Source organism: Tubulanus polymorphus, chromosome 10 (genome assembly GCF_964204645.1).
Source record: "Tubulanus polymorphus chromosome 10, tnTubPoly1.2, whole genome shotgun sequence".
Classification (NCBI taxonomy): domain Eukaryota; kingdom Metazoa; phylum Nemertea; class Palaeonemertea; order Tubulaniformes; family Tubulanidae; genus Tubulanus; species Tubulanus polymorphus.
Genome location: NC_134034.1, coordinates 11,928,361 through 11,952,327, shown reverse-complemented (window position 1 = coordinate 11,952,327; position 23,967 = coordinate 11,928,361). Strand labels below are relative to the sequence as shown.

General features: G+C 41.0%; 1 protein-coding gene across 1 annotated transcript; it reads right to left on the bottom strand.

Annotated features, from left to right (window-relative positions):
- Positions 1-364: 364 nt before the first annotated feature.
- Positions 365-23,911, bottom strand: LOC141912289 (ATP-dependent translocase ABCB1-like). Its single transcript, XM_074803530.1, has 27 exons — positions 23,837-23,911; positions 22,316-22,627; positions 21,946-22,009; positions 21,390-21,556; positions 20,737-20,967; positions 19,904-20,075; positions 19,302-19,426; positions 18,138-18,309; positions 17,245-17,358; positions 16,689-16,796; positions 16,362-16,487; positions 15,847-16,056; positions 15,187-15,357; positions 14,682-14,843; positions 12,388-12,421; positions 11,424-11,626; positions 10,772-10,933; positions 10,181-10,285; positions 10,007-10,084; positions 9,517-9,600; positions 8,906-9,109; positions 8,338-8,438; positions 7,426-7,566; positions 6,899-7,055; positions 5,936-6,184; positions 5,043-5,249; positions 365-3,957 (listed from the first exon to the last, which is right to left on the bottom strand). Exons 2-27 carry the CDS (start codon positions 22,534-22,536, stop codon positions 3,610-3,612), a joined length of 4,116 nt encoding a protein of 1,371 aa, XP_074659631.1. The 5' UTR covers positions 22,537-22,627; positions 23,837-23,911; the 3' UTR covers positions 365-3,609.
- Positions 23,912-23,967: the final 56 nt, after the last annotated feature.

The following is a 23,967-nucleotide window of genomic DNA, read 5'->3' as shown; positions in this document are numbered from 1 at the left end:
CACTAAAGAAAAATTCCGAATTACGGTACTAAAAAATTGTATTCAGCGAATATTCGACGCTTTGTTGAACGCATCGCAAACTCGCTTACCGAAGTAAGCTATTAGAAAGAGTCGATTCGAGCCATACATTCGGGAAAATTTATTTTTGGCAGGGTCCAATCAATTGAGCCGATTTTACTGAAAATTGTCGTAAAAGTCACCTGGATCCTCCCAGTGCCTGAGAGTCCATGCAGAAAACCTTACAAATAAGTCACTCTGGACTGAGTTAATCATAACTAATTTATTTTTTCGAAACAAATAATACAATATCGTTAATATAAGAACTAAAACAGCAAACTACAAACGTTACGAAAAAACATCAGAATAAATAAGATTATGCTATAAATTAGTCTGAATCCCCGAAAATCTTAGGGATTCCCCGAACAAGATACTGATATTAGACTAGCTTCATACGATTAAACCTTTCAGTGCGTGTACACCACAGTGCGGTGTACAAATCAGTGAAGGATTTTGCTAGTACACCGCACTGCGGTGTATTGATTTAATTAGTTAATACTAATTATCTCTCTTGAAAGATGGCAGCACCTGTCAAACATAGTGAAATATCAGTAACTAATGATACACCGCGCCGTGGTGTAGACGCACTATAGTGGCATTCCCGTTATTCAACACACTAGGGTGGAATTTTTCAGAATTTTCAAATTATCTTCAGCACTATAGGGTATTAATTAGTCAGCACTGAAAGGGTTAAAGGATGTTGATATTTCATAACAATAATAAACACCGGGCTTCAACAAACACGGAACATACATTAAAACAGTTAATAGTTACTCAGGGTGGCCACTTTTATCGGACTTGCTTTGCCCTGTGCGTTGTTTTCCCTGACTTGATTTGCTACGAATCCAATCAAATAATGCAGTCAAATATGTAAGACATAGACGGGCACGATGATTTTACGCGCAATCAAGCGATCTCAACAAATTTCCCTGAATTTTCCCCGATTTAAACTTTTTTACAAGATCTTTCCAGGGGCCGGTTCCATAGTGAGGGCTTAGACTTTAGACCAGTCTAAAACCAACTTAGTTCTATAGCCAATCAACAACTTAAGACCAGTCTTAAGATTTAAGACCACTTTTGGTCTTAAGTCTTGATGACTATGGAACCAGGCCCTGCAGGTAAGTGGCCACCCTGTTTCATAGTTTTTCAAGAATACAAAATTAGAGTTTTAAAACATTAAAAGGAATGTGAAGTACTAAAATCTTTACCCTGCTTCGAACATGTATCAACGGATGAGGACCAAGTTCCACAGTTGCGAGTTAAGATTTGACTCATTGAAAATGAACTAATTCCGACTCGGAGTTAACTCTAACTCACGACTGTAGAACTGGCCTAAGGATGTTCTAGTTTTCCTAAAGTATCTCAAATCACAGATCTGTTTTTTTTTTCTTTAACTCTGGGCGGATTTAACTGTTTAACGTGTATAGTTGTGAACAAACAGTAAAATAGATATAAACTATAAAAGGTCAAAACGTTGTCTATAAAAATAGTGGTTATCATTCTTGATATGGGTCGATAAAACTAAAAGACAAAAATTTCAGAAGTTGTGGTCATGGATAAGCTATAAACCCCGGAGTAGGACAGATTCTGCTCCAACAGTATCTCTGTACCCTATTAACGGTTGTGGTCATGGATAAGCTATAAATCCCGGAGTAGGACAGATTCTGCTCCAACAGTACCTCTGTCCCGTATTAAGGGTTGTGGTCATGGATAAAATATAAATCCCGGAGTAGGACAGATTCTGCTCCAACAGTACCTCTGTCCCGTATTAAGGGTTGTGGTCATGGATATACTATAAATCCTGGAGTAGGACAGATTCTGCTCCAACAGTACCTCTGTCCCGTATTAAGGGTTGTGGTCATTGACAAGCTATAAACCCCGGAGTAGGACAGATTCTGCTCCAACAGTACCTCTGCCCCGTATTAAGGGTTGTGGTCATGGATATACTATAAATCCTGGAGTAGGACAGATTCTGCTCCAACAGTACCTCTATCCCGTATTAAGGGTTGTGGTCATGGATAAGCTATAAATCCCGGAGTAGGACAGATTCTGCTCCAACAGTACCTCTGTCCTGTATTAAGGGTTGTGGCCATGGATATACTATAAATCCTGGAGTAGGACAGATTCTGCTCCAACAGTACCTCTGTCCTGTATTAAGGGTTGTGGTCATGGATATACTATAAATCCTGGAGTAGGACAGATTCTGCTCCAACAGTACCTCTGCCCCGTATTAAGGGTTGTGGTCATGGATATACTATAAATCCTGGAGTAGGACAGATTCTGCTCCAACAGTACCTCTGTTCCGTATTAAGGGTTGTGGTCACGGATAAGCTATAAATCCCGGAGTAGGGCAGACTCTGCTCCAGACCAACCTAACAGTACCCCTATCCCGTATTAAGGGTAGGATCATCGTCTATATTTACACAATTCGATGCAAACAGTTACAAAGAAATTCAAACTTTTATAATAATTTAAAAATACTGAGAATTAATAAACAATCAAGCAGCGTTAGTTATATACCAGGGCTGGGTTTCATAGATGTGGAAGAAAAATAGTCCCTGGCAACATTTTGAAATCTATCAGTTTTAATCATGGTTTCTCTTTGTTACTATGGTGGTTGTTACCCAGATTTATGAGTTATCCCTACTGATAACTTTGATACCGGTCTATGAAACCGAGCCCTGTATAGTAGTGGACCATTTTCAATATCATCTTTACAAACTCTTTAAAATAGGCTGCCTCCATAAATCCATCCCCCCCAATATTATCATCAATTACCCCGTAGAAAAGATGGCTGCCTCCATAAATCCCCCTATGACATCAGAACATAAATCCTCCTATTACATCATCATGTAATCCTGCCAAAACGATGACTGCCTCCATAAATCCCCCTATGACATCAAAACATAAATCCCCCTATGACATCAATACATAAATCCCTTTTTGACATCAAATAACCATGCAGAAGAGATAACTGCCTCCATAAATCCCCCTATGACATCAATACATAAATCCTCCTATAACACCATCATGTAATCCTGCAGAAAGGATGACTGCCTCCATAAATCTCCCTATGACATCATAAAATCACCCTCAAAAAATCCCTATGACATCATCAAATCACCCTGTCAAAAAAGATGCCCTGTCGTTAATCCCCCTATGACATCATCAAATAACCATGCAGAAAAGATGACTGCCTCCATAAATCCCCCTATGACATTCCTATTTGTTAAGTGACATCTCCTCGGTGATTCATGGTTTGTTAGGTGAGATCTCGTCGGTGATTCATGGTTTGTTAGGTGAGATCTCGGTGATTCGTGGTTTGTTGAGTGAGATCTCCAAGGTGATTCGTGGTTTGTTGAGTGAGATCTCCAAGGTGATTCGTGGTTTGTTGAGTGAGATCTCCAAGGTGATTCGTGGTTTGTTGAGTGAGATCTCCAAGGTGATTCGTGGTTTGTTAGGTGAGATCTCGTCGGTGATTCATGGTTTGTTAGGTGAGATCTCCACGGTGATTCATGGTTTGTTAGGTGAGATCTCCTCAGTGATTCGTGATTATTTCGATCTGTTTTGAGCTCGTTGTAGTTTATAGTACGCGCCCTCGTGTTTCATCAGCTCGGCGTGCGTACCGATCTCCGCGACGACGCCGCGATGAATCACCGCGATTCGATTCGCGTTCTGAATCGTGGACAACCGATGCGCGATGACGATGCACGTGCGACCTCGTTGAGCGCGGTCAAGGGCTTCCTGTACGATAGCCTCGCTCTCGGTATCGAGGGCAGACGTCGCCTCGTCGAGTAACAATATTTTAGGGTTACGGATTAAAGCGCGGGCGATGGCGATACGTTGTTTCTGCCCGCCGCTCAACTGAGTGCCTTTATCACCTACATTCGTTTCATATCCCTGAAATACAGATATCAACATTCACAACAAGATTCTAATTCTAATTCATTGTCATCGTTCAAAAAGATTAGAAATTCCCAGGTTTTTCCCAAGTATTACACGGGTGATTTTCAACAATTTTCCCAAATGGTAATGAACAGATATCATCATACTACAGTCAACATTTTAGTGGTGACTGGTTGATAAAGGTGATTTACAAGTAAAAATTGCTGAAGGAAAGTTGCCCTTGGCAAATGCAATACGTGAAATGTAAATGAATTTCCAAAATATCCCTCAAATTCCCAAATATTTCCAAACTGGGAATGATCATTTCAAGGTTTTTCCCAATTTCCCGATACTGTGGGAACCATGCATTGTTTCTAATATGGCGTTGTTTAAACTTTGTAAACCGATACTTCCTCAAACCCGGACCTCAAATGACCTCAGGATCCAGTTGCGCAGTTGTCAGTTTGAGTTAACTCTGAACTCAGGATCCAGTTCTATAGTTGTGAGTTAAAACCAGTTTATTTTCAATGTTTTGATTCATATCTTCTCTTACAACAGCGGAGGGGTCCTGAACAGTTAAACTTAATCAGTCACTGAAACCTCACAGTGGTAGCGACTGAAACCTCACTTACCAGTGGTAGCGACTGTATGAAGTCGTGTATGTTAGCGACTGAAACCACACTAACCAGTGGTAGCGACTGAAACCTCACTTACCAGTGGTAGCGACTGAAACCTCACTTACCAGTGGTAGCGACTGAAACCTCACTTACCAATGGTAGCGACTGAAACCTCACTTACCAGTGGTAGCGACTGTATGAAGTCGTGTATGCTAGCGACTGAAACCTCACTTACCAGTGGTAGCGACTGTATGAAGTCGTGTATGGTAGCGACTGAAACCTCACTTACCAGTGGTAGCGACTGTATGAAGTCGTGTATGTTAGAGACTGAAACCTCACTTACCAGTGGTAGCGACTGAAACCTCACTTACCAGTGGTAGCGACTGAAACCTCACTCACCAGTGGTAGCGACTGAAACCTCACTTACCAGTGGTAGCGACTGAAACCTCACTTACCAGTGGTAGCGACTGAAACCTCACTTACCAGTGGTAGCGACTGTATGAAGTCGTGAATGTTCGCGTCTCGAGCCGCTGTGATAATTTCATCCATCGAAACGACGCGAGAGTTCTCTCCGTATTCGATATTCTCTCGGATACTTGTAGCGAATAGAACCGGTTCCTGAGCGACGATACCGATACGAGATCGCAGCCATTGAATGTTCAAATCCTTCACATCGTGACCGTCTAACATCTGAGAAAATTAGAAAAAATAGATACAAGTCACTTTAAGTCAAGAAATACAGTAGACTCTGTCTCTTACTGCGGTAAAGATGAGACTGGTAAAATTCTACCCCGAGTTAGTGTCAAATACTGAGTAAGAGTTTGTGAAATACAGTAGACTCAGTCTCTTACTGCGGTAAAGATGAGACTGGTAAAATTCTACCCCGAGTTTGTGTCAAATACTGAATAAGAGTTTGTGAAATACAGTAGACTCTGTCTCTTACTGTGGTAAAGTTGAGACTGGTAAAATAATACCCCGAATTTGTGTCAAATACTGAGTAAGAGTTTGTGAAATACAGTAGACTCTGTCTCTTACTGCGATAAAGTTGAGACTGGTAAAATTCTCCCCCGAGTTGGTGTCAAATACTGAGTAGGAGTTTGTGAAACACAGTAGACTCTGTCTCTTACTGCGGTAAAGTTGAGACTGGTAAAATTCTACCCCCAGTTGGTGTCAAATACTGAGTAAGAGTTTGTGAAATACAGTAGACTCTGTCTCTTACTGCCGTAAAGTTGAGACTGGTAAAATAATACCCCGAATTTGTGTCAAATACTGAGTAAGAGTTTGTAAAATGCAGTAGACTCTGTCTCTAACTTATGGCCTTAATTTATGTATTGTCAGAAAATGAATTAAGAAATGAGTATAAGTTGAATACATACGACGTGTCCGGGTTTCAGATCGATGTTTGAAGCGTTGACGTTACGTTGATGAGGAGTAATCGGATTATAGAATCGTTCAATCAGCTGAACGGTCGTACTCTTACCGCAACCGCTGCTACCGACCAGAGCGAGCACTTCACCGGCGTTCAACGACAAGTCGAGATTACGCAACACCCGCACGTTCGGACGCGTCGGGTAGTGGAAGTTCACCTTCTCGAATCGGACATTACCGGAGAAACTGTCCACGTTCTACAGTAGAAATAAAGCCATCGGAATTTTCTAAAACAGTAAAAGTATCGGATCCGGTTCCAGGTAAAACGAGTTCATAACCAACGTTCCTAAACTAATGCCACATTTCTAACCCAAAACCATGGACCTTGGTTCAGACTCATGAATAAAGTCCAAAAATGATCTCAAATCTTATGACCGGTTTCATGTTGTTAGATTAGCTTCAGAAAATGAGCTGAGACTGATCTCAAGTTGTAAGATAGGCAATAGAACCAAAATGAGCTTAGACTGGTCTTAACCTGTTACATTGGCTATAGAACCAAAATGAGCTTAGACTGGTCTTAAGTTGTTAGATTGGCTATAGAACCAAAATGACTTAAGACTGATCTTTAAGTTGTTAGATTGGCTATAGAACTAAAATGAGCTTAGACTGGTCCTAAGTTGTTAGATTGGCTATAGAACTAAAATGAGTTTAGACCGGTCTTAAGTTGTTAGATCGGCTATAGAACCGGTCTTTAATCAATAGCCACAGGGTCCAATTCCAACAAAATTGGCTAATTTTCCATGTTTTAGCTCTCTTTAGGTCCAATTTATGTTTAAGGTACGTGGAACTGGGTCCCGACTTATCAACATTTGACTCAAGATTTCCATAAAACAATGAAAATGAACTCAAAAGCGACATAAATTTCAAATCTAAATCTTCGTACCGAAGACAACTCCGCTATTTTCACCTACCAGTTTCAGTCCGTCTGTGCTGCTCGAATCAATCTCCGGAACGCGATCGAATAGTCTAAACAGTTTGTGAGCGGCGACCTTGGCTTTGAAATAATCGGGAGCGGCGGTCGTAGCCTCGCCGAACGCCATTCCTCCGAACGTAATCGCTCCAAATATTCTACAAGCAAAATGAAGAGAAACTTCGTTACTTAACTTCGCTTCAACGTGGTCGAGAATCCAAGTAGAAATGTCTGCCTCAGGCCGACTAGTACCTCCCGGGCCTGAGTTACCTCCCGCAGATTTTGTACAGTTAAAAAGGCCTAAGTTACTTCGTACACATACATGCCAAGATGGCCATCGGTCAGCCATCTTTGACCTTTTTTCTAAAATAAATCGCAAGCGCAATATGTTTATCGAGATCCATCAAAACGCAAGGAAAGACCTATAATAAGAGATAGATGCCAAGATGGCCACCAGTCAGCCATCTTAAATCTTTTAACTTAAACTAGGTCCGTAATATTCTCAACGATTGAATCGATAGAACTTACTTGAAAATATCGATGAACACCATTTCGCCCTGATCGACGAGGTATGCCCCGAAAGCGAACGACACGGCGTACGCGAAATATATGATCGATTGAGCGGAGCTGTAAGTGATACCGTGGATGTGAGCCTTCCTTGATCCCTGTCTGAAACAACAAACAATTACTGACAATCTTAGATCCCTGTCTGAAATAACTGACAATCTTAGATCCCTGTCTGAAATAACTAACAATAACTGACAATCTAAGATCCCTGTCTGAAATAACTGACAATCTAAGATCCCTGTCTGAAATAACTGACAATCTAAGATCCCTGTCTGAAATAACTGACAATCTTAGATCCCTGTCTGAAATAACTAACAATCTTAGATCCCTTTCTGAAATAACTGACAATCTAAGATCCCTGTCGGAAATAACTGACAATCTAAGATCCCTGTCTGAAATAACTAACAATCTTAGATCCCTGTCTGAAATAACTAACAATCTTAGATCCCTTTCTGAAATAACTGACAATCTTAGATCCTTGGCTGAAATATTAATCACATCAAGCTTCTATTGCGACATTCTTAAATCGAGACATTTATTGGTGAAACTAATTGGGACTAATGTCTATTTCAACTTTGAGAGCACATCAGGTGGCCCAGTCAGTGTTGGCAGAAAATACGTGATGCGAGTATGATTTAGGACCGGCATTAAAAATTGATGTTTTAGTTCAACTGCCCATCTGTGCTTCAGGTATTCACTACCGAAAATAACTGAGCTAGGCGATCGGATGTCTGAGCTAGGCGATCGGACGTCTGCTCAGCAAAGTTGAAATAGACCTAAGTTGCAAGTCTATGGCGCTTGCGGTAGACTGCGCATGCGTTTTACTTGCAGTAGACTGCGTTGTTGGTATTTTCATATATTTCTGGTGGTTACCTGTGAAGGGCTTCGAAGAAACTGATGTATTTACTGTAGAAATAATGTTGTCGATTCAATGATGAAACGGTTCGAATGTTTTCAGTAGCTTCAACCGCGATCTACAAATTCAACATCAGACATCAGATATCCAGACAAAAGTCATTAGTCTATTACTAAATTTTCCATACAGTTAATATTAGTTTCTTTATTAAGACATAAACAATTTCAACATGAGAGTATTCTAATACAAGTCATTAGTCTATTGGAAGCGTCAGGGTCCTTACAGATAAGGGAATCAAAAATTCCCTGATTAAATCATAAGATATCCTCAATGAGGGCTTTTTCTTATCAAGAGGTTCCTTGTGCCACTCATCATCAGTAAGAACAACAAGACACCAAAAATTCAAATTCCCTGATTAAATTATAAGATAACCTCAGTGAGGGCTATTTCATATCAAGAGGTTCCTTGTGCCACTCATCACCAGCAAGAACAACAAAAATTCTTATTCCCTGATTTTCCCCGCATGGGAAAATAATGATCTGTAAGAACCCTGTAAAATCGAAATCGAATTATCGTCTCTCCGACCTTTCCGCCTTCTTCGATGACGTTGTTGTCAGTTTTAGCGAATCCGGTGAGCATCCTGTTCTCCATCACGCCGGCGACGGCCATCAGAGGCAGGAAACACAACACGACCAGCGTCAACTTCCAGCCGTAGACGAACGAGATGAGAATACCGACCCCGAGATTAGCAATCGCTTGGATTATAATCGCGAACCTCGATCCAGTAGCCTGCAAAAACAATGACAACATTCCACCCAATAATGTCAAATTTATGTCGTCATAGTGGGATTTATGAGGGCAGGAAGAACGTAACATTCCACCTATGACATCATCATCATCGATGTCAAATGAAGGCAGGAAGAACATAACATTCCACCTATGACATCATCGTCAATGTCAAATTTATGTTGTCATAGTGGGATTTATGAAGGCAGGAAGAATGTCTCTAAACATTGAAAAGCTTCCCCCATAAAAATTCCCCTACGACCTTATCAAACTAATAAGAAAAGATGGCTTCTTCCGTATATCCCCCTATGACATCATCAATCCTTTAAGAAAAGACATTATTGATTCAATTTCGGTTTTTTATGACGTCCTAGAGCCGGATTGTCTTCAATAAGTCGATATTAACATACCCCTTTTACTAGAGATGTATCGCTAGCCAGTCTCGCTGTTAGAGCTCCAACTTGATTCGCGCTGTTGTCGAACCATCCCATCTCCTACAAATATATCAAACTTTATTACTTTTTAAAACGTCGCATCAGGCTGCGAAATCAAATCTTTCAAATCAACTTTCTGAGAATACCAGGTGCTACAGTTGCTCAAAAGTTGGTCAGAGCTGGGGTGACAGTGACAATTAAAAGTCCATGTTACTATAACATTTATCCGCCGCTTATCTTTAACCAACTTTTCAGCAAGTGACCTTAGATTTATGGAATTTACCAGTTGATAGTTGACCTAGCAACAATTAACACTTCATAGTCACTTTGGTATGGGATCATTCATTAATTACGTACGCATAAAATTTGAATTTTTCAACCCCCTCCCCCTCTGTACGCAAAATCGGCCATTACAGTACGCAAATGCACTGACTTAATAACCGTGGAACCGGTCTCGGACGCTGACCTGTTTAAGTATCGATTTAAAAGCCATCTGTCTTAGACGTAACGTCAGCCGCTCGCCGGATATAGCGAACATGAAATTCTGAAAATAACGAGCGCGACATTTTAGACGGGTTTTTTTGCTAAAAAGACAATTCGATCGTTTACGAGTTATAAGAACCGCGGTGTTGTTCAATACCTGTAGGAAGTAAAACCCGCCGGAAACTATTCCGATTCCCAGTAGAATCAACGAGTAAAACACGGCCCGTTCGGACTGTTTGTCCGGATCAACAATCGCAAATACCTGAAAATGAAATCATCAATTTTACGTCTGATTTCTATTTTATAAGGAGTTGATTACCTCAGATATCGTAGTAGAATCAGAGTCCCTACGGATAATCCTAGATAGGCATATAAGGAGTATTCTAGGAGGAAATTTCCAATTTTCAGGAAGCGTCTGCATCACTTTCATATCCCAATGACAGCAGACTTCTCCTCCTTTATCTCGGTAAACCAGTAATTCAGCTGTTTTGTAAGCAAATTTTTATCCTATACACTACTAAACATGGTTTCTAACGTTTGTCGTCCAAATTATGCCAATTTCTAGGCGTAGTTTACTATAGAACTACAAACCAGACAAGAATGTATAATTGCCTATTTCTCAAAATTGAAGCCTTGGGAATTTTGTTCAAATTAAAGCAGTTTCAGGCAGCTTTAAAAACATTATCCGTTTTAATGAGTCGTAGGGACCCAGTGGGTTATGCCACTGATCGACGTGAAATCGACTTACCCCGAGTATCTCACTGAATACTATCGCGAACGCCGGCTGAACTCCACCGGTGATGATCGCTGAGAAACAACCCAGTAAAATAAACAACCATTCGGGACGATTTAATTTCAACAGTCGAGTCATGGATACTTGTTTAGCAGCTCGTTTATCGGCCGCCTTTGTCTGTTCAAATACAAATTAACAATTCAATAGACTTATTTCAACCAGAACCGGGTTGAACAGGGGACTGCCACAATTCGCCAATTTATCAATGCCCCGAGTTTTTCCTGAATTCACCTCAGGGTTCCCCTCAACTCGCTGAATAACACTCAGGGTTCCCATCACCCTGCTGAACGCCACTCTGGGTTCCCCTCAACCCGCTGAGTGCTCCTCAGGGTTCCCATCACCCCGCTGAACGAGATTCAGGCCTAGTTTCACAAAAAGGATTGATTGAGGCCTAAATCGATTTAAGATAAACTGAATCAATTAACAAATTAAATCGATTTAAGAGTTAAACCTTTTTGTGAAACTGGGCCCTGGGTTCCCCTCATATTCACTGAGCAGAATTAGTTACTGTCAGTATTCCTTATCCAGGTCCAGATCGAGAGTTAACTCTGCATCACTCTAAACCCGTGGAACTGACCCAGGAACTAAATCCCCAATTAAAACTCACATCTTCAATAATTTCGTCATCAGGTTGAGGTTGTTCGCCGGACATGATACGTTGTAAACTATGAATACTGCGTTGACTGGAGGTCAGTGACCCGCGACGTCTGAACGTCTCGTGGTGTCTGCTGCTGGACGTACGACGCACGAGACCGGAACCGACGGCAGACGCCGGTTTCACAATCATCACTTCTGATTCGGAATCTTCATCTGAAATAATAAACACAGAATTACATCGATCATTAGTGAATAAACAACCGAGCATCCAGTGAGATCTGGGTATTTCTGATACACAACCTAGTTCTAGTAATGTCGGACTGAGCCCGCAACTGTTTAACTCTGTGGAACTTGATTCAGAACTGTGAAACTGGGTCCAGAACTATGGGACTGGATCCTGAACTGTGGAACTGGGTCCAGAAGTGTGGAACTAGATACTGAACTGTCAAACTGGGTCCAGAACTGTGGAACTTGATACTGAACAGTGGAACTGGGTCCAGAACTGTGGGACTGGATCCTGAACTGTGGAACTTGGTCCAGAACTGTGGAACTAGATACTGAACTGTAGAACTGGGTCCAGAACTGTGGAACTTGATACTGAACTGTGGAACTGGGTCCAGAACTGTGGAACTTGATACTGAACTATAGAACTGGGTCCAGAACTGTGGAACTTGATACTGAACTGTGGAACTGAGTCCTGAACTGTGGAACTGGGTTCAGAACTGTGTTCAGAATTGTGGAGTTGGGTTCAGAACTGTGGAACTGTATTCTAAACTGCGGAACTCGATTATGAACTATGGAACTCGGTCCTGAACTGTGGAACTGTGGAACTGAGTCCCGTACTGCGAAACTGAATACTGAACAGTGGAACTGGATCCGGAACTGTGGAACTGGGTCCAGAACTGTGGAACTGGGTCCAGAACAGTGGAACTGGATCCTGAACTGTGGAAAAAGGTTGTGCATTTTGTATTTACCTTCACTGTCATTTTCTGGTGATTTTTCCGTAACCTACAAAGGAATAGAAACTGCTGTCGTCAGATTTGAACTCCGATGAATCGAATCTTCATTCAATTAGCAGGGTATGAAATCGATATCCTAATATCACATCAACAGTGAGACCTGCTGTTGAAAATTCATTCATGAAAATATAACTCGTATAATTCCTAGAATAGAACAGTTTATACTCAGAGGTACCGATTAGGATAGGTATAAGATTAATAAATTGAAATGATTAATGTAATTAAGAATGAAATCTTTTTACCAAGAACAATAATTTACTGAGACAACGTTTCAGACTTTCTCTAAGAGAACATGGAACGAGGGGAGAGGGGAGGGGGATATATCTAAATAGTGTTGATAGTGTGTAATAAGACGTGTGTGATTTGAGGCCAGTAGTTTAATACAAACGAACGAACACTAGTGCAGGCAGACTGTGTGCAGGGGGGGGGGGGGTTGTGGAGGGACGCATAGAATATACTCTACAGTCACAGTGAAACAACACCAGCACCAACGACAGTCTTCAAACTTACTAATTCTTTTGTCGCAACCGAAACCTGTATTTTATACGATCACGAAGCAGAAGATTGATAAAATAGAAGCAGTGTTATAAATACTGCAATAATCGAGGCAAGGGGCTGGCGCGCATGAGCAGGATCCCCAGGCACGCGCCCATGAGCAGGATTCCCGGGCCCACGCACATGAGCAGGATCTGTGGGCACGCATGCATGAGCAGGATTCCCGGGCGCGCGTACGTGAGCAGGATTCCCGTGCCGAATCAACAAAAGCCGTGTTCATTTATAAGTCTCATAGATATAACTGAGACATTGCGGAAAAACATAAAGCGCTATAAATTCCACACCGCTTACGAAACACTCCGTGTTGTAAAGATAATATACAATCCCAGACTCGGAATAAAACCGGACGAAAATGTTCACGTTTGGCGTATATCCTAAAATTCATCTTCATCTAGTGCGATAACTTAATCATGAGATTTAATATATACAATCCAGGGACCAATTGCACATTCACAGCTTAGACTTAAGACCAGTCTCAGACCAACTGAGTTCTGTAGCCAACGTAACAATTTAAGACCAGTCTTAAGACTCATTTTGGACTCAAAGCCACAACTGTGCAACCAGCCCCCGAACCAAGAGACTGATTACGCAATGAGATTAGGTTTTGCTCATTAACACTGAATACGGAGATAAATATCAGTCCGCCAGTCATAATCCGAAATGTTTCCTTTATCGACTGGTGGTCGGTATGTAGGCATGTAAACATATTGTTAAATTCTCTTTTCAAACCCTTTCAATGAAGACTTTTTGGATATCCTTCAACACAGTTCAAAATGGATTAAAATTCAATGTTTTAGTTCAACTGCCAGTGCATTCTGGTCCTTTAAAGACTTTTATCAGGTATGTAGCGCCAAGACTGACCGAGCTAGGCCACCTGATGCGCTCTAAGTCCAGTTGAAATAGATATTAATAGTAATTGCGGAAAAGATCATTACGGATACAGTTGAAACGTAGAATAGATATTAATTCAAGGAAAAATTTCGGATTCTTTTCATTCTTCGCGTCGGTATATTTATACTACGGTATGTGCGAGAATTGAGAGGAAAGAAACCCATACCCGGGCGGGGTTTACGGTATCTGATTCTAGAAATCCTCGGTCTGTAAAACAATTGAATAAACAATTCAACGAGCGCTAGTAATGACTAACGTCTATTTCAACCTGACTTGAGAGCATTCCGGGTGGCCTAGCTCGCTCATTTTTGGTAGTACATACCTGATAAAGGTCTTAATAGGACCAGAAAGGACTGGCAGTCAACCTAAATCATCATTTTTTAATCCATTTGAAACTGTATTGAAGGATATCCAAAAAGTCTTCACTGAAAGGGGTTAAGTGAAGAGAAGTGACTCCATGATTTGAAAGTTTAACAATATGTTTCCATGCCTACACACCAAACTTCAGTTGGTAGGCATGGAGGCATATTGTTAAACTTTCAAATCATGGAGTCTCTTTTCTCTCAGGAACCCCTTTCAATGCAGACTTTTTGGATATCCTTCGATACAGTGTAAAGTGAATTAAAAAACGATATTTTAGGTCAACTGCCAATGCATTCTGGCCCTAATAAGACTTTAATCAGGTATGTACTACCAAAACTGACTGAGCTAGGCCACTTGGAATGCTCTCAAGTCAGGTTGAAATAGACATTTGTATTTGTGACTAGCATTTACGAACACGACTAGTGACGATGACAATTTACCTGACTAGTGACTAGCGAGTAGTACAACCCGCGTTCCGACATTAGTTTATCGTGGTTTCCTTGTTCGGCAACGCGGCCATCTTTAACGGCTACGATCAGATCGGCATTCTGAACCGTTGACAATCGATGAGCGATTACTAGAGTCGTACGACCCTTACTCGCCTGAAATATATCAATCAGTCAGTCAGTAAAATTATGATTAGTTACTAATTCAAGATTACTTCAAAATCAGTCAGTAAAATTATGATTAGTTCAACATTAGATGACTTCAACAATGATTCGGCAAAATCATGATTAGTTACTAATTCAAGATCACTTTAATGATTCAGTAAAATTATGATTAGTTACTAACTCAAGATGATTTCAATGATTCAGTAAAATTATGATTAGTTACTAACTCAAGATGATTTCAATGATTCAGTAAAATTATGATTAGTTACTAATTCAAGATGATTTTAATGATTCAACAAAATTACAAAATCAAAATTATTCAGGGTTTACCAACCTTTTCCAGGGCTTCCTGTACGATAGCCTCGCTCTCGGTATCGAGGGCAGACGTCGCCTCGTCGAGTAACAATATTTTAGGGTTACGGATTAAAGCGCGGGCGATGGCGATACGTTGTTTCTGCCCGCCGCTCAACTGAGCTCCGCGTTCTCCGACCATGGTCTCATACCGCTATAAATCACACGACAAAATAGATTAGATACCCGTAGAAAACCGCATAGGGCAAGTCTGGCACCGGTGAGTCTAGCACGGGTGAGTCCATGAGTGAACCTTGCGAGTGAATCTTTTTTAAAACGGGTTATCCAACAGGAACCAGTTTTATAGACTGCTGTCAATTTTCATGATAATACCAGTCTACGACAATCTTAGTTTTATAACCGATTTAACGACTTGCCGGTAAGACCAGTATAAACATTTGAGATGGCTACTAGACTACGGAACTGGTCCCTGGTGTTCACTTTTGACCCGGAGATCAACAACGATAAGCTATGAATCGGGCTCAACCAAGGATTAAGATAATACCAGTCGATGAAACTCGGCGCGAACTAGCTTGATTTTTGCAGTATGCTCAATAAATCAGCAGATCTTGTGAACAATAAGCAGAGGGAGGTAGCAGGTACCCAGTAGAGGAGGAATAACAGATACCCGGTATATAGTTACCTCGGGTAATTGCATGATGAAGTCGTGCGCGTTTGCGTTACGAGCCGCCTGTTCGACCTCAGCCTGAGTGACGGCGCCGTCGTCGCCGCCGAATCGGATATTCTCGGCGATCGTCGTAGCGAACAACGCCGGCTCCTGACTGACCACTCCGATGTGATTACGCAACCATTTCAAATTCATATCTCGCACGTCTACGCCATCTATTTTTACCTGCCAGAATTACAACAAATTTCATCGTATATGTACTTTGCAGACTTAAAGCGAAAGTCTTTGAAAAAGTTTGATGTTAGGGTTATTGTAGTCTACATAGTTTGTAAACTGAAGTTCTTACAGATCAGAGAATCCAAAATCCTCTAATACCCCCTGACACTTGACCAAATATTCCCTGATTAAATTATAAGTTGCCCTCAGCGAGGGCTGTTTCTTATCAAGAGGTCACTCATCACCAGCAAGAACAAGACACCAAAAATTCAAATTCCCTGATTTTCCGCCGATTTTCAAAAAGCCGAACTTACCGAACCTCCTTCGGCGTCGTAGAACCTCTGTAACAAGTTAACGGTCGTACTCTTACCGCAACCGCTCGAACCGACTAGCGCCACCGTCTGGCCAACTTTAACATCCATCGAAAAGCCGGACAAAATCTGAACGATAATTCAAACTAACAAATACGAGAAAAGATGACTGGCTATCCATAAATCCCCCTATGACATCATAGAATATCCCTATGATATCATCGAACCGATCTACTCTTCCAGAAAAAAGATGGCTACCTCCATAATCAATCCCCCTATGACATCATATATTACTTAAGTACGATTAGCGTAAGATTATGATGAGTTTACCTTGCATTCCGGTCTGGACGGATACCTAAAACTGACGTCTGAGAATTCGATATTTCCGTCGATGTTTGGTTTCGTTCCTTCAGTAGAACTGCTATCGATTTCCGGTACCTATCAACGATCGAAGAACAGTTCAGAGATTTACCTTTCATTCTGGTTCAAAACGCAAACGCGCCATTTCCACATTCCACATAAACATGAATCCAAAATTACACAGTTTTCCGCAAGTATTTTACGAGTGATAAAGTTTGACTTAAATGGCGACTGGTGGATGAAGGTGATTTTCAAGACAAATTGAAGAAAGTTGCCTTCTAAGTTATCGACTATTTAGAACCACATGTATTGTATGCTACGTGAAGTGTAAATTGAATTTCGCCAATATTTATCGGATTAGACAAAATTTGATCTAATTCTCAAATATTTCGAAACAACAAGTGGAATTGTGGAACAATATTTTTTCGAATCCCCGCATTTGCGAGATATGTCGCGAGAACGCCAAAAAAAAAAAAAAAAAAACGAAAATTTTCGACTGGGGGGTAAAATTGATTTGCGAACTCACGAGATCGATGATGTCGTAAATGGTCGCGGCGGCCGCCTGCGCTTTAGAAAACGCTTCGATATTCGGTAACGCGTTGCCGAGAGACATCGCGCCGAACAGTACTCCAAAAAATACCTGAAACATGAGATCAACTATTCTGAATCAGCAGGACTGGGTTTCATAGATATGGAAGAAAAATAGTCCCTGGGAACATTTTGAAATTTGTCAGTTATAACCATGGTTTCTCATTGTTACTATGGTGGTTGTCAACCAGATTGAGGATTTATCCCTAGGGATAACTTTGATACTCAGTCTATGAAACTGGGCCCAGGAGTTCGATTATCATCCATAGATTGAGGGACCGTGTGGGTGCGTGAGGATCGGTCTTCGAAGTAACCGATATTATCTTATTTGCTTTTCCCCCGACTATTCCCCGACACGCACATTGTTTCCTCTGACTTGATCCGCTAGAAATGCAATCAATTAACGCAGTATAAAATCAGTAAGACATAGATGGAAACTGTTTGATTTTACGCGCGATCTAGCAATTTCAACAAATTTCCCTCGGGCCAGTTGCACAGTTGTGACTTAAGTTCAAAAGTGGTCTTAAATCATAAGACTGGTCTTAAATTGTTAGATTGGCTATAGAACTAAGTCGGTCTTAGACTGGTCTTAAGTCTAAGCCATGACTATGCAACCGGCCCCTGGTTTTCAGCTTCGTTTTTCTAGAAAATTCCGTAACTATTCCCTGACTTTTTCAAAGAAAAGAAAATTACCCATCTTTTTCGTGATTTCCGGGTGAAAACAAGAATCATCGGTAAATCATTGAAAACAAGAATCAACCAACAGCGACGAAACCTAAATTTGAGTTTTAAACTTTTCCCAAATGATGTGCATATAAAACGTGTACGTACCATTAGAATGGTGCCGGCGCTGAAGTTCTCCTCGCGTACGAGTTTAGCTCCGTACCAAAACGCCAACGCGAACGCTCCGAAAATGATGAAATACAAATAACCGGCTCCGACTCCGAATACGGCTCCTTTGCGAATTCCGACCTTCTTCGCTTGCAGTAAATTCTTCGAATATCTACGAGATGAAAATGAAATTCCGTTAAAACTGCTCCGGTTTCGGCGACCTATATTTGTACTCTAAACATCATATTCGATCAACTTTTCAGCAACAGCTTTTTTACGACAACTTTTTAACAACCAGTTGTCATGATATAAGGCCTTTTTATGAACCAGCAAAATCGAAATAGATTAGCTATTTAGATTATATAGCCGATTAGTGTCAATTAGCATAACCGGGTATGTTGGTTGATAAAAACGCCAGGTAGAAATATTCAATTATGGCCTACTCAGCAGCGACTTCTACCGAGAACACCATATCGGTTGGATTAGATAATCGGCATACTTGCTCGCCGAGCGAGTATGCTGAGTATGCTAATCGATTATGATAACCAATGTTCATAAAAATGACGGATTATGACATAATCCATGCTCATAAAAACGTTTTGCATACTCGAATATACTAATCGAGTGTTCATAAAAAGGCCTTAAGTAAAACGGCCTCAGTAGCTCTCAGCGGGATAAGGCTTATGCTGCTGCCTTCAGTATCAGTGCTGAAAGACAAGTGGGTTCGAGTCCTGCCGTCTGCTTACAGTGTGTGCGGGCAACACTTCAAACACTGTACCATCGTGAGGTTAAATGAATAATCTAATAGCGGGTTAGTTTTCGGGAACCAAGATCAGTGCTAAGTAACAAAGCCGGTTCGAGTTCGAGGTAAGCAGGTTCGAATGCTGGTAACTTACAACACTTCAAAAACTGTGATACCGTCCTGAGGTTAAAATGAAAAATCTAATAAGGTTTAGTCTTGGGAATCCAAGATCTGAAAGACCTAAAGCAAAACGAACAAACTCTATGAAAAATCTAATAAGGTTTAGTCTTGGGAATCCAAGATCTGAAAAACCTAAAGCAAAACGAACAAACTCTATGAAAAATCTAATAAGGTTCAGTCTTGGGAATCCAAGATCTGAAAGACCTAAAGCGAAACAAACTCTATGAAACTCCATTCTGCACCTGTTTGTTTCTTTTTCAGCTCCTCCGAACGCCTGAACCGTACGGATAGCACCGAGAACCTCTTCGGCTACAGCTCCAGCTTTAGCGTACGCTTTCAATTCCATACCGCTGAACGTCTGAACCAACTACAAACGAGATAAAAACTGAAACTTTATCGGCTGGTTTTATAGGGTTGAAATTACTGATTAGTTGTTCGTAGGTCCAAAACTGTTATCGACGCCCAACATGGATCCTACAACCCTGAAGGCATTCTTCCAATTTTCTGATCAGCCACACTTCACATGTGTTCAAAACTCCAACTGAGACATTTTTAATTGAAAATGAACTACAAACACCACACATTAGACATTTTATCGGCCAAAACTGATCATCTACACTTCAACATGTGTTCAGTACTTCACCTGAGACATTTTTAATTGAAAATGAACTACAAACATCAGACATTAGACATTTTATGAGCACATTTTCCAAAAACTGATGTTTACACTTCACATGTGTTGAGAACTTCACCTGAGACAATCTCTCAATTGAAAATGCAAACTGCAAACACAGACATTAGACAGAGATGGTATTTTAGTGTTGTTTTTCGGTTGTGCACTTACCCGAGCCATGACGGCCGCACCGAGAGCCAATAACGGCGTCACCGCTAAAATCACCAGCGTTAACTTCCAACCCTTCGCGAATCCCAGAACGAACCCGGCTATGAACGTCGTCGTCCACTGGAGGAACGTGGATACTTTATCACCGATTCCACGCTGTATCGCTGGTAGGTCGCTATAGTAACAACGCAAACAAACCGGTGTTATTGTTAGAAAACAGTAGCGTAATAAATATGGATGCAAAGCAGCAATATTGGGTTTTCTGACACGTTATTTCACTGCCTCCCTAAAAGATACCCCTCTATACTCTTATTACACTCCCCTCCCCCAAGTACTTCCTGAGTTCTCAACTCAAGATATAAAATACCGCGAGTGAACCTGCTGCAGGTGAATGGAGGTATTCCCTGAGTGAACCTGCGGCACGTGAATGGAGAAATCCTCGATTGAATCTGCTGCAGGTGAATGGAGAAATTCCCCGAGTGAATCTGCTGCAGGTGAATGGAGGTATTCCCTGAGTGAACCTTCTGCAGGTGAATGGAGGTATTCCCTGAGTGAACCTGCGGCAGGTGAATGGAGAAATCCCCGATTGAATCTGCTGCAGGTGAATGGGGAAATTTCCTGAGTATACACGTGGTCAATAGCATATCTCAATTCCTTGAGTTTTCCGGGTTGTTTTTTTTTGGCAAAATTCCTTCGACTTTCTCTTATTTTTCTGATTCCCTGAGTTTTCCAGGTCAGTGGCCATCCAGACATATCCCTCCTGCTTCCCAACCCCATCAAAACCGTAATAACATTGAAACTACCCCCCCCCCCTGAAACTGTAGAATAAGACTTACTCAGCTAGACGAGTATTGAGTTCGCCACTCGCGTGTAAATCGTACCACGCGATATCCTGACGTAGAATGGCGCGAAAAAAATGAGATCGAATCCTCTCCGTTTGACGTTCGGCCGCCAACACCCAACACATTATCGACAGGTAACCTAGCAACAACACGACCAATCCGATGACGCAGAAAAAAATGCAGAGCATCCACACTTGACTTAATGTATTTGTCGTCGTCGGTGACCTGAAAATAAAAACATCCAAAATTAAATACAGCCACAAAGCAGCGATGACAGGTTTTCTTGAATTAACATCGAGTCTCCGCGCCGCTCAGAAACAATAGGGATGGGCAATATTCATTTCGATTGACTGCTAGGCACTGACTCAGACTATTCATGAAATATAACACTGGCCTACCAGAATTTCCAAGTCTTGAAACACTAGATATCTTTTTTAGCTTGCTTTTTTCATTCTAGCAGAATGATACCAGTTAAAAGTAGTTTTTTTTTCATTATAGATCCATCCCCCTAAATTGAATCCACCCTTGCAATTCGCAATCTTTTAGGACCCTATTTTTTGTTCTAAGCGCCGGATTTCATATGAAGTGTTTCATCAATGATAGTTTGTATCGTAACACAGCGAGATTAAACTTACACAGTCGCAGACGTCACGTTGACCGTCGAAGTTACGAATTTCGTTTGCGCGTCTCCGACAAAAATGTCCGCCACCTCGCCGTAAACGACGAGATTGATGGGAAACGAACAACCCATCGTCACCGCGGAAACCGTTCCAACAATCATCAATAGAACGTCCACTTTATCGGCGAAACGAAACTGTTTTTCGAAAAGAGATAAAATTGGCGAAAAATATCGAATACAATCGAATGCTTGAAAATTGTCAAATAACCATTCAGGTAAATAATCAATGAATTATTTATTCGTTTCTCAGGGTCGGGTTTCATGAAAAACTTAATGTTTAAAATGGTCAAGTTTTAATTGTAGTCCCCACTGAAAACATGAAATAACAAATAACCAAAACATTCGAGTTTTAAGTGAAAATAGACCCCGATTAAGTTTAGCCAAAACTGTCAGAATGAGCTGTTTAATCATCAACTCTTGTTTTTTTGCTCATTTATTGAAATACTGAGATCAATATCAATCTCTACAACTCATCGATCTCTCGATGCGGGACCCACGTTGATCGACTAGATATTCAAACTTACAAGTTCAGTAATTCCTACTCTTCTGATCGCGACCTCTTCTTCAGAGTCCGTCTTTTCTTTATCCCTAAAAGTGAGATTCAAATAATTCAATCACTGAAAGCTTATCATAGGGTATAAAGGCCTGCGCCAAATTGTGCCGATTTTCATACAACTGGACGAGGCTAGACTGTCTCATCTTGGACTAGGGGAACAGCAAGGCGCGTTGAGGATATATACTCAATAGCATTATCCAAATTCCCTGAGTTTTCCAGGTTTCTTTTGAAATTTTTCAAATTTCCTGAGTTTCCCCTGACTTTGCTAATACCCGAGTTCTCCCGGTTTTCCAGTTCAGTGGCGCCACCCTGGTCTGGGATTATTTCGTAACGCTTACTTCTCGTCAGTAATCGGCGTATTTCCGTTGGTTAACGGTTTGATTCCGTTCGGAGAATTCTCATCACCGGTAGCGCCACCTTTATCGTCCACAGCGCTGGAATATTTCGGCCGTGGTTCTCCATTCTCGATGATGGTTACAGATTGCTCATAAGAGGGCGGCTCCGGTTGAGGTCCGTCGTCGCGCTCAGCATCCGCGCTGAACGCTTCATTATCCGCCATATTTTCACTCCGTACACGACGAAGTCCCGATCCTTATTTTACTGAAATGTGTCTCGTATCCAAATTCGCTGAAAATCGTGATCTCTTATTTCTACAGAAGATAAAGAATAATATTTTTCAGAAATCAACAGGACGATTATAACACAGACTGTCGAGTGAAACTTTGTTAACCCCCTCCTAGTTACCTAATAATATATTATAATTATAATTCTAATATAGGGGCCTATAATTCTACTACAATCGTTGGTGGTATTTAAAAATAATTTGATGTCTTTGGTAAATATGCGATCATGAAACGAGTAAACCATAGACAGGCCTATTGACTATTTCAACCTGACTTGAGAGCATTCCGGGTGGCCTAGCTCACTCAGTTTTGGTAGTAGGCCTACATACCTGATAAAGGTCTTAATAGGACCAGAAAGGACTGGCAGTCGACCTAAATCATCATTTTTTAATCCATTTGAAACTGTATTGAAGGATATCCAAAAAGTCTTCACTGAAAGGGGTTAAATGAAGAGAAGTGACTCCATGATTTGAAAGTTTAACAATATGTTTCCATGCCTACGTATCACATTTCAGTCGGTAGGCATGGAGACATATTGTTAAAACTTTCAAATCATGGAGTCACTTTTCTCTCATGAACCCCTTTCAATGAAGACTTTTTGGATATCCTTCAACACAGTTTAAAAATGGATTAAAAATCAATGTTTTAGGTCGACTGCCAGTGCATTCTGGTCCTAATAAGACTTTTATCAGGTATGTAGCGCCAAAACTGACTGAGTTAGGCCACATGATGTGCTCTCAAGCCAAGTTGAAACAGACATTAGCTTCCCCCAAAAGTCCTGTAGTACTCGATGTAGTCAGTAACCTGTCTGAGGTTAAGTTTCACGATCGGATATTTTCACACACCACACTGATTATGAAAAGCTTACCACCAACGATTAGGTAACTAACGTTAACTACTTTCTTTCAGAGCAGGTGTGACAGACAGTAGTAGTAGGAGGATATTTTTCTAACCACACCCTAAAATTTGAACGTTAACAACGCCCTAACCACCACACAGTCAGTAACCGGTAAAAGTGCAGATCCGAACCTCTCGTGATTGACGCAATCTACTGAATGACAGAATCCAGTCTAAAATCTTTCTAATGAAGATATCTTAAAATCAACCAAGTCCAATGGCAATGTTATTATGAATTGCTGATGACATTTTGAATCTGAAACAATGATATTTCATGTAATTGATTGAACTGTTTACGCGGAGAGGTGCGGATCTGCACTTTTACCTCAATAACCATACCTTGAAAATCCTTTCAGTTACCGTCATCGATTGAAATGATCTCGTAATTACGTAAAAAAGTCAGAACCCACAGTCCCACGTGAATAAATTTCAGCAGAGAGAGCAGATTTAAATTTGACTTGGTTGTCAGA

Bases quoted from the DNA above. Each gene is read 5' to 3' on its own strand.
- LOC141912289 (XM_074803530.1), bottom strand. From the start codon at position 22,536: ATGGCGGATAATGAAGCGTTCAGCGCGGATGCTGAGCGCGACGACGGA. The intron at 20,076-20,736 runs GTAAGTCTTATT...TTGTTACTATAG, and splicing joins CTCAATACTCGTCTAGCTGA to CGACCTACCAGCGATACAGC. The intron at 18,310-19,301 runs GTGCAGAATGGA...TTCATCTCGTAG, and splicing joins GCTGAAAAAGAAACAAACAG to ATATTCGAAGAATTTACTGC.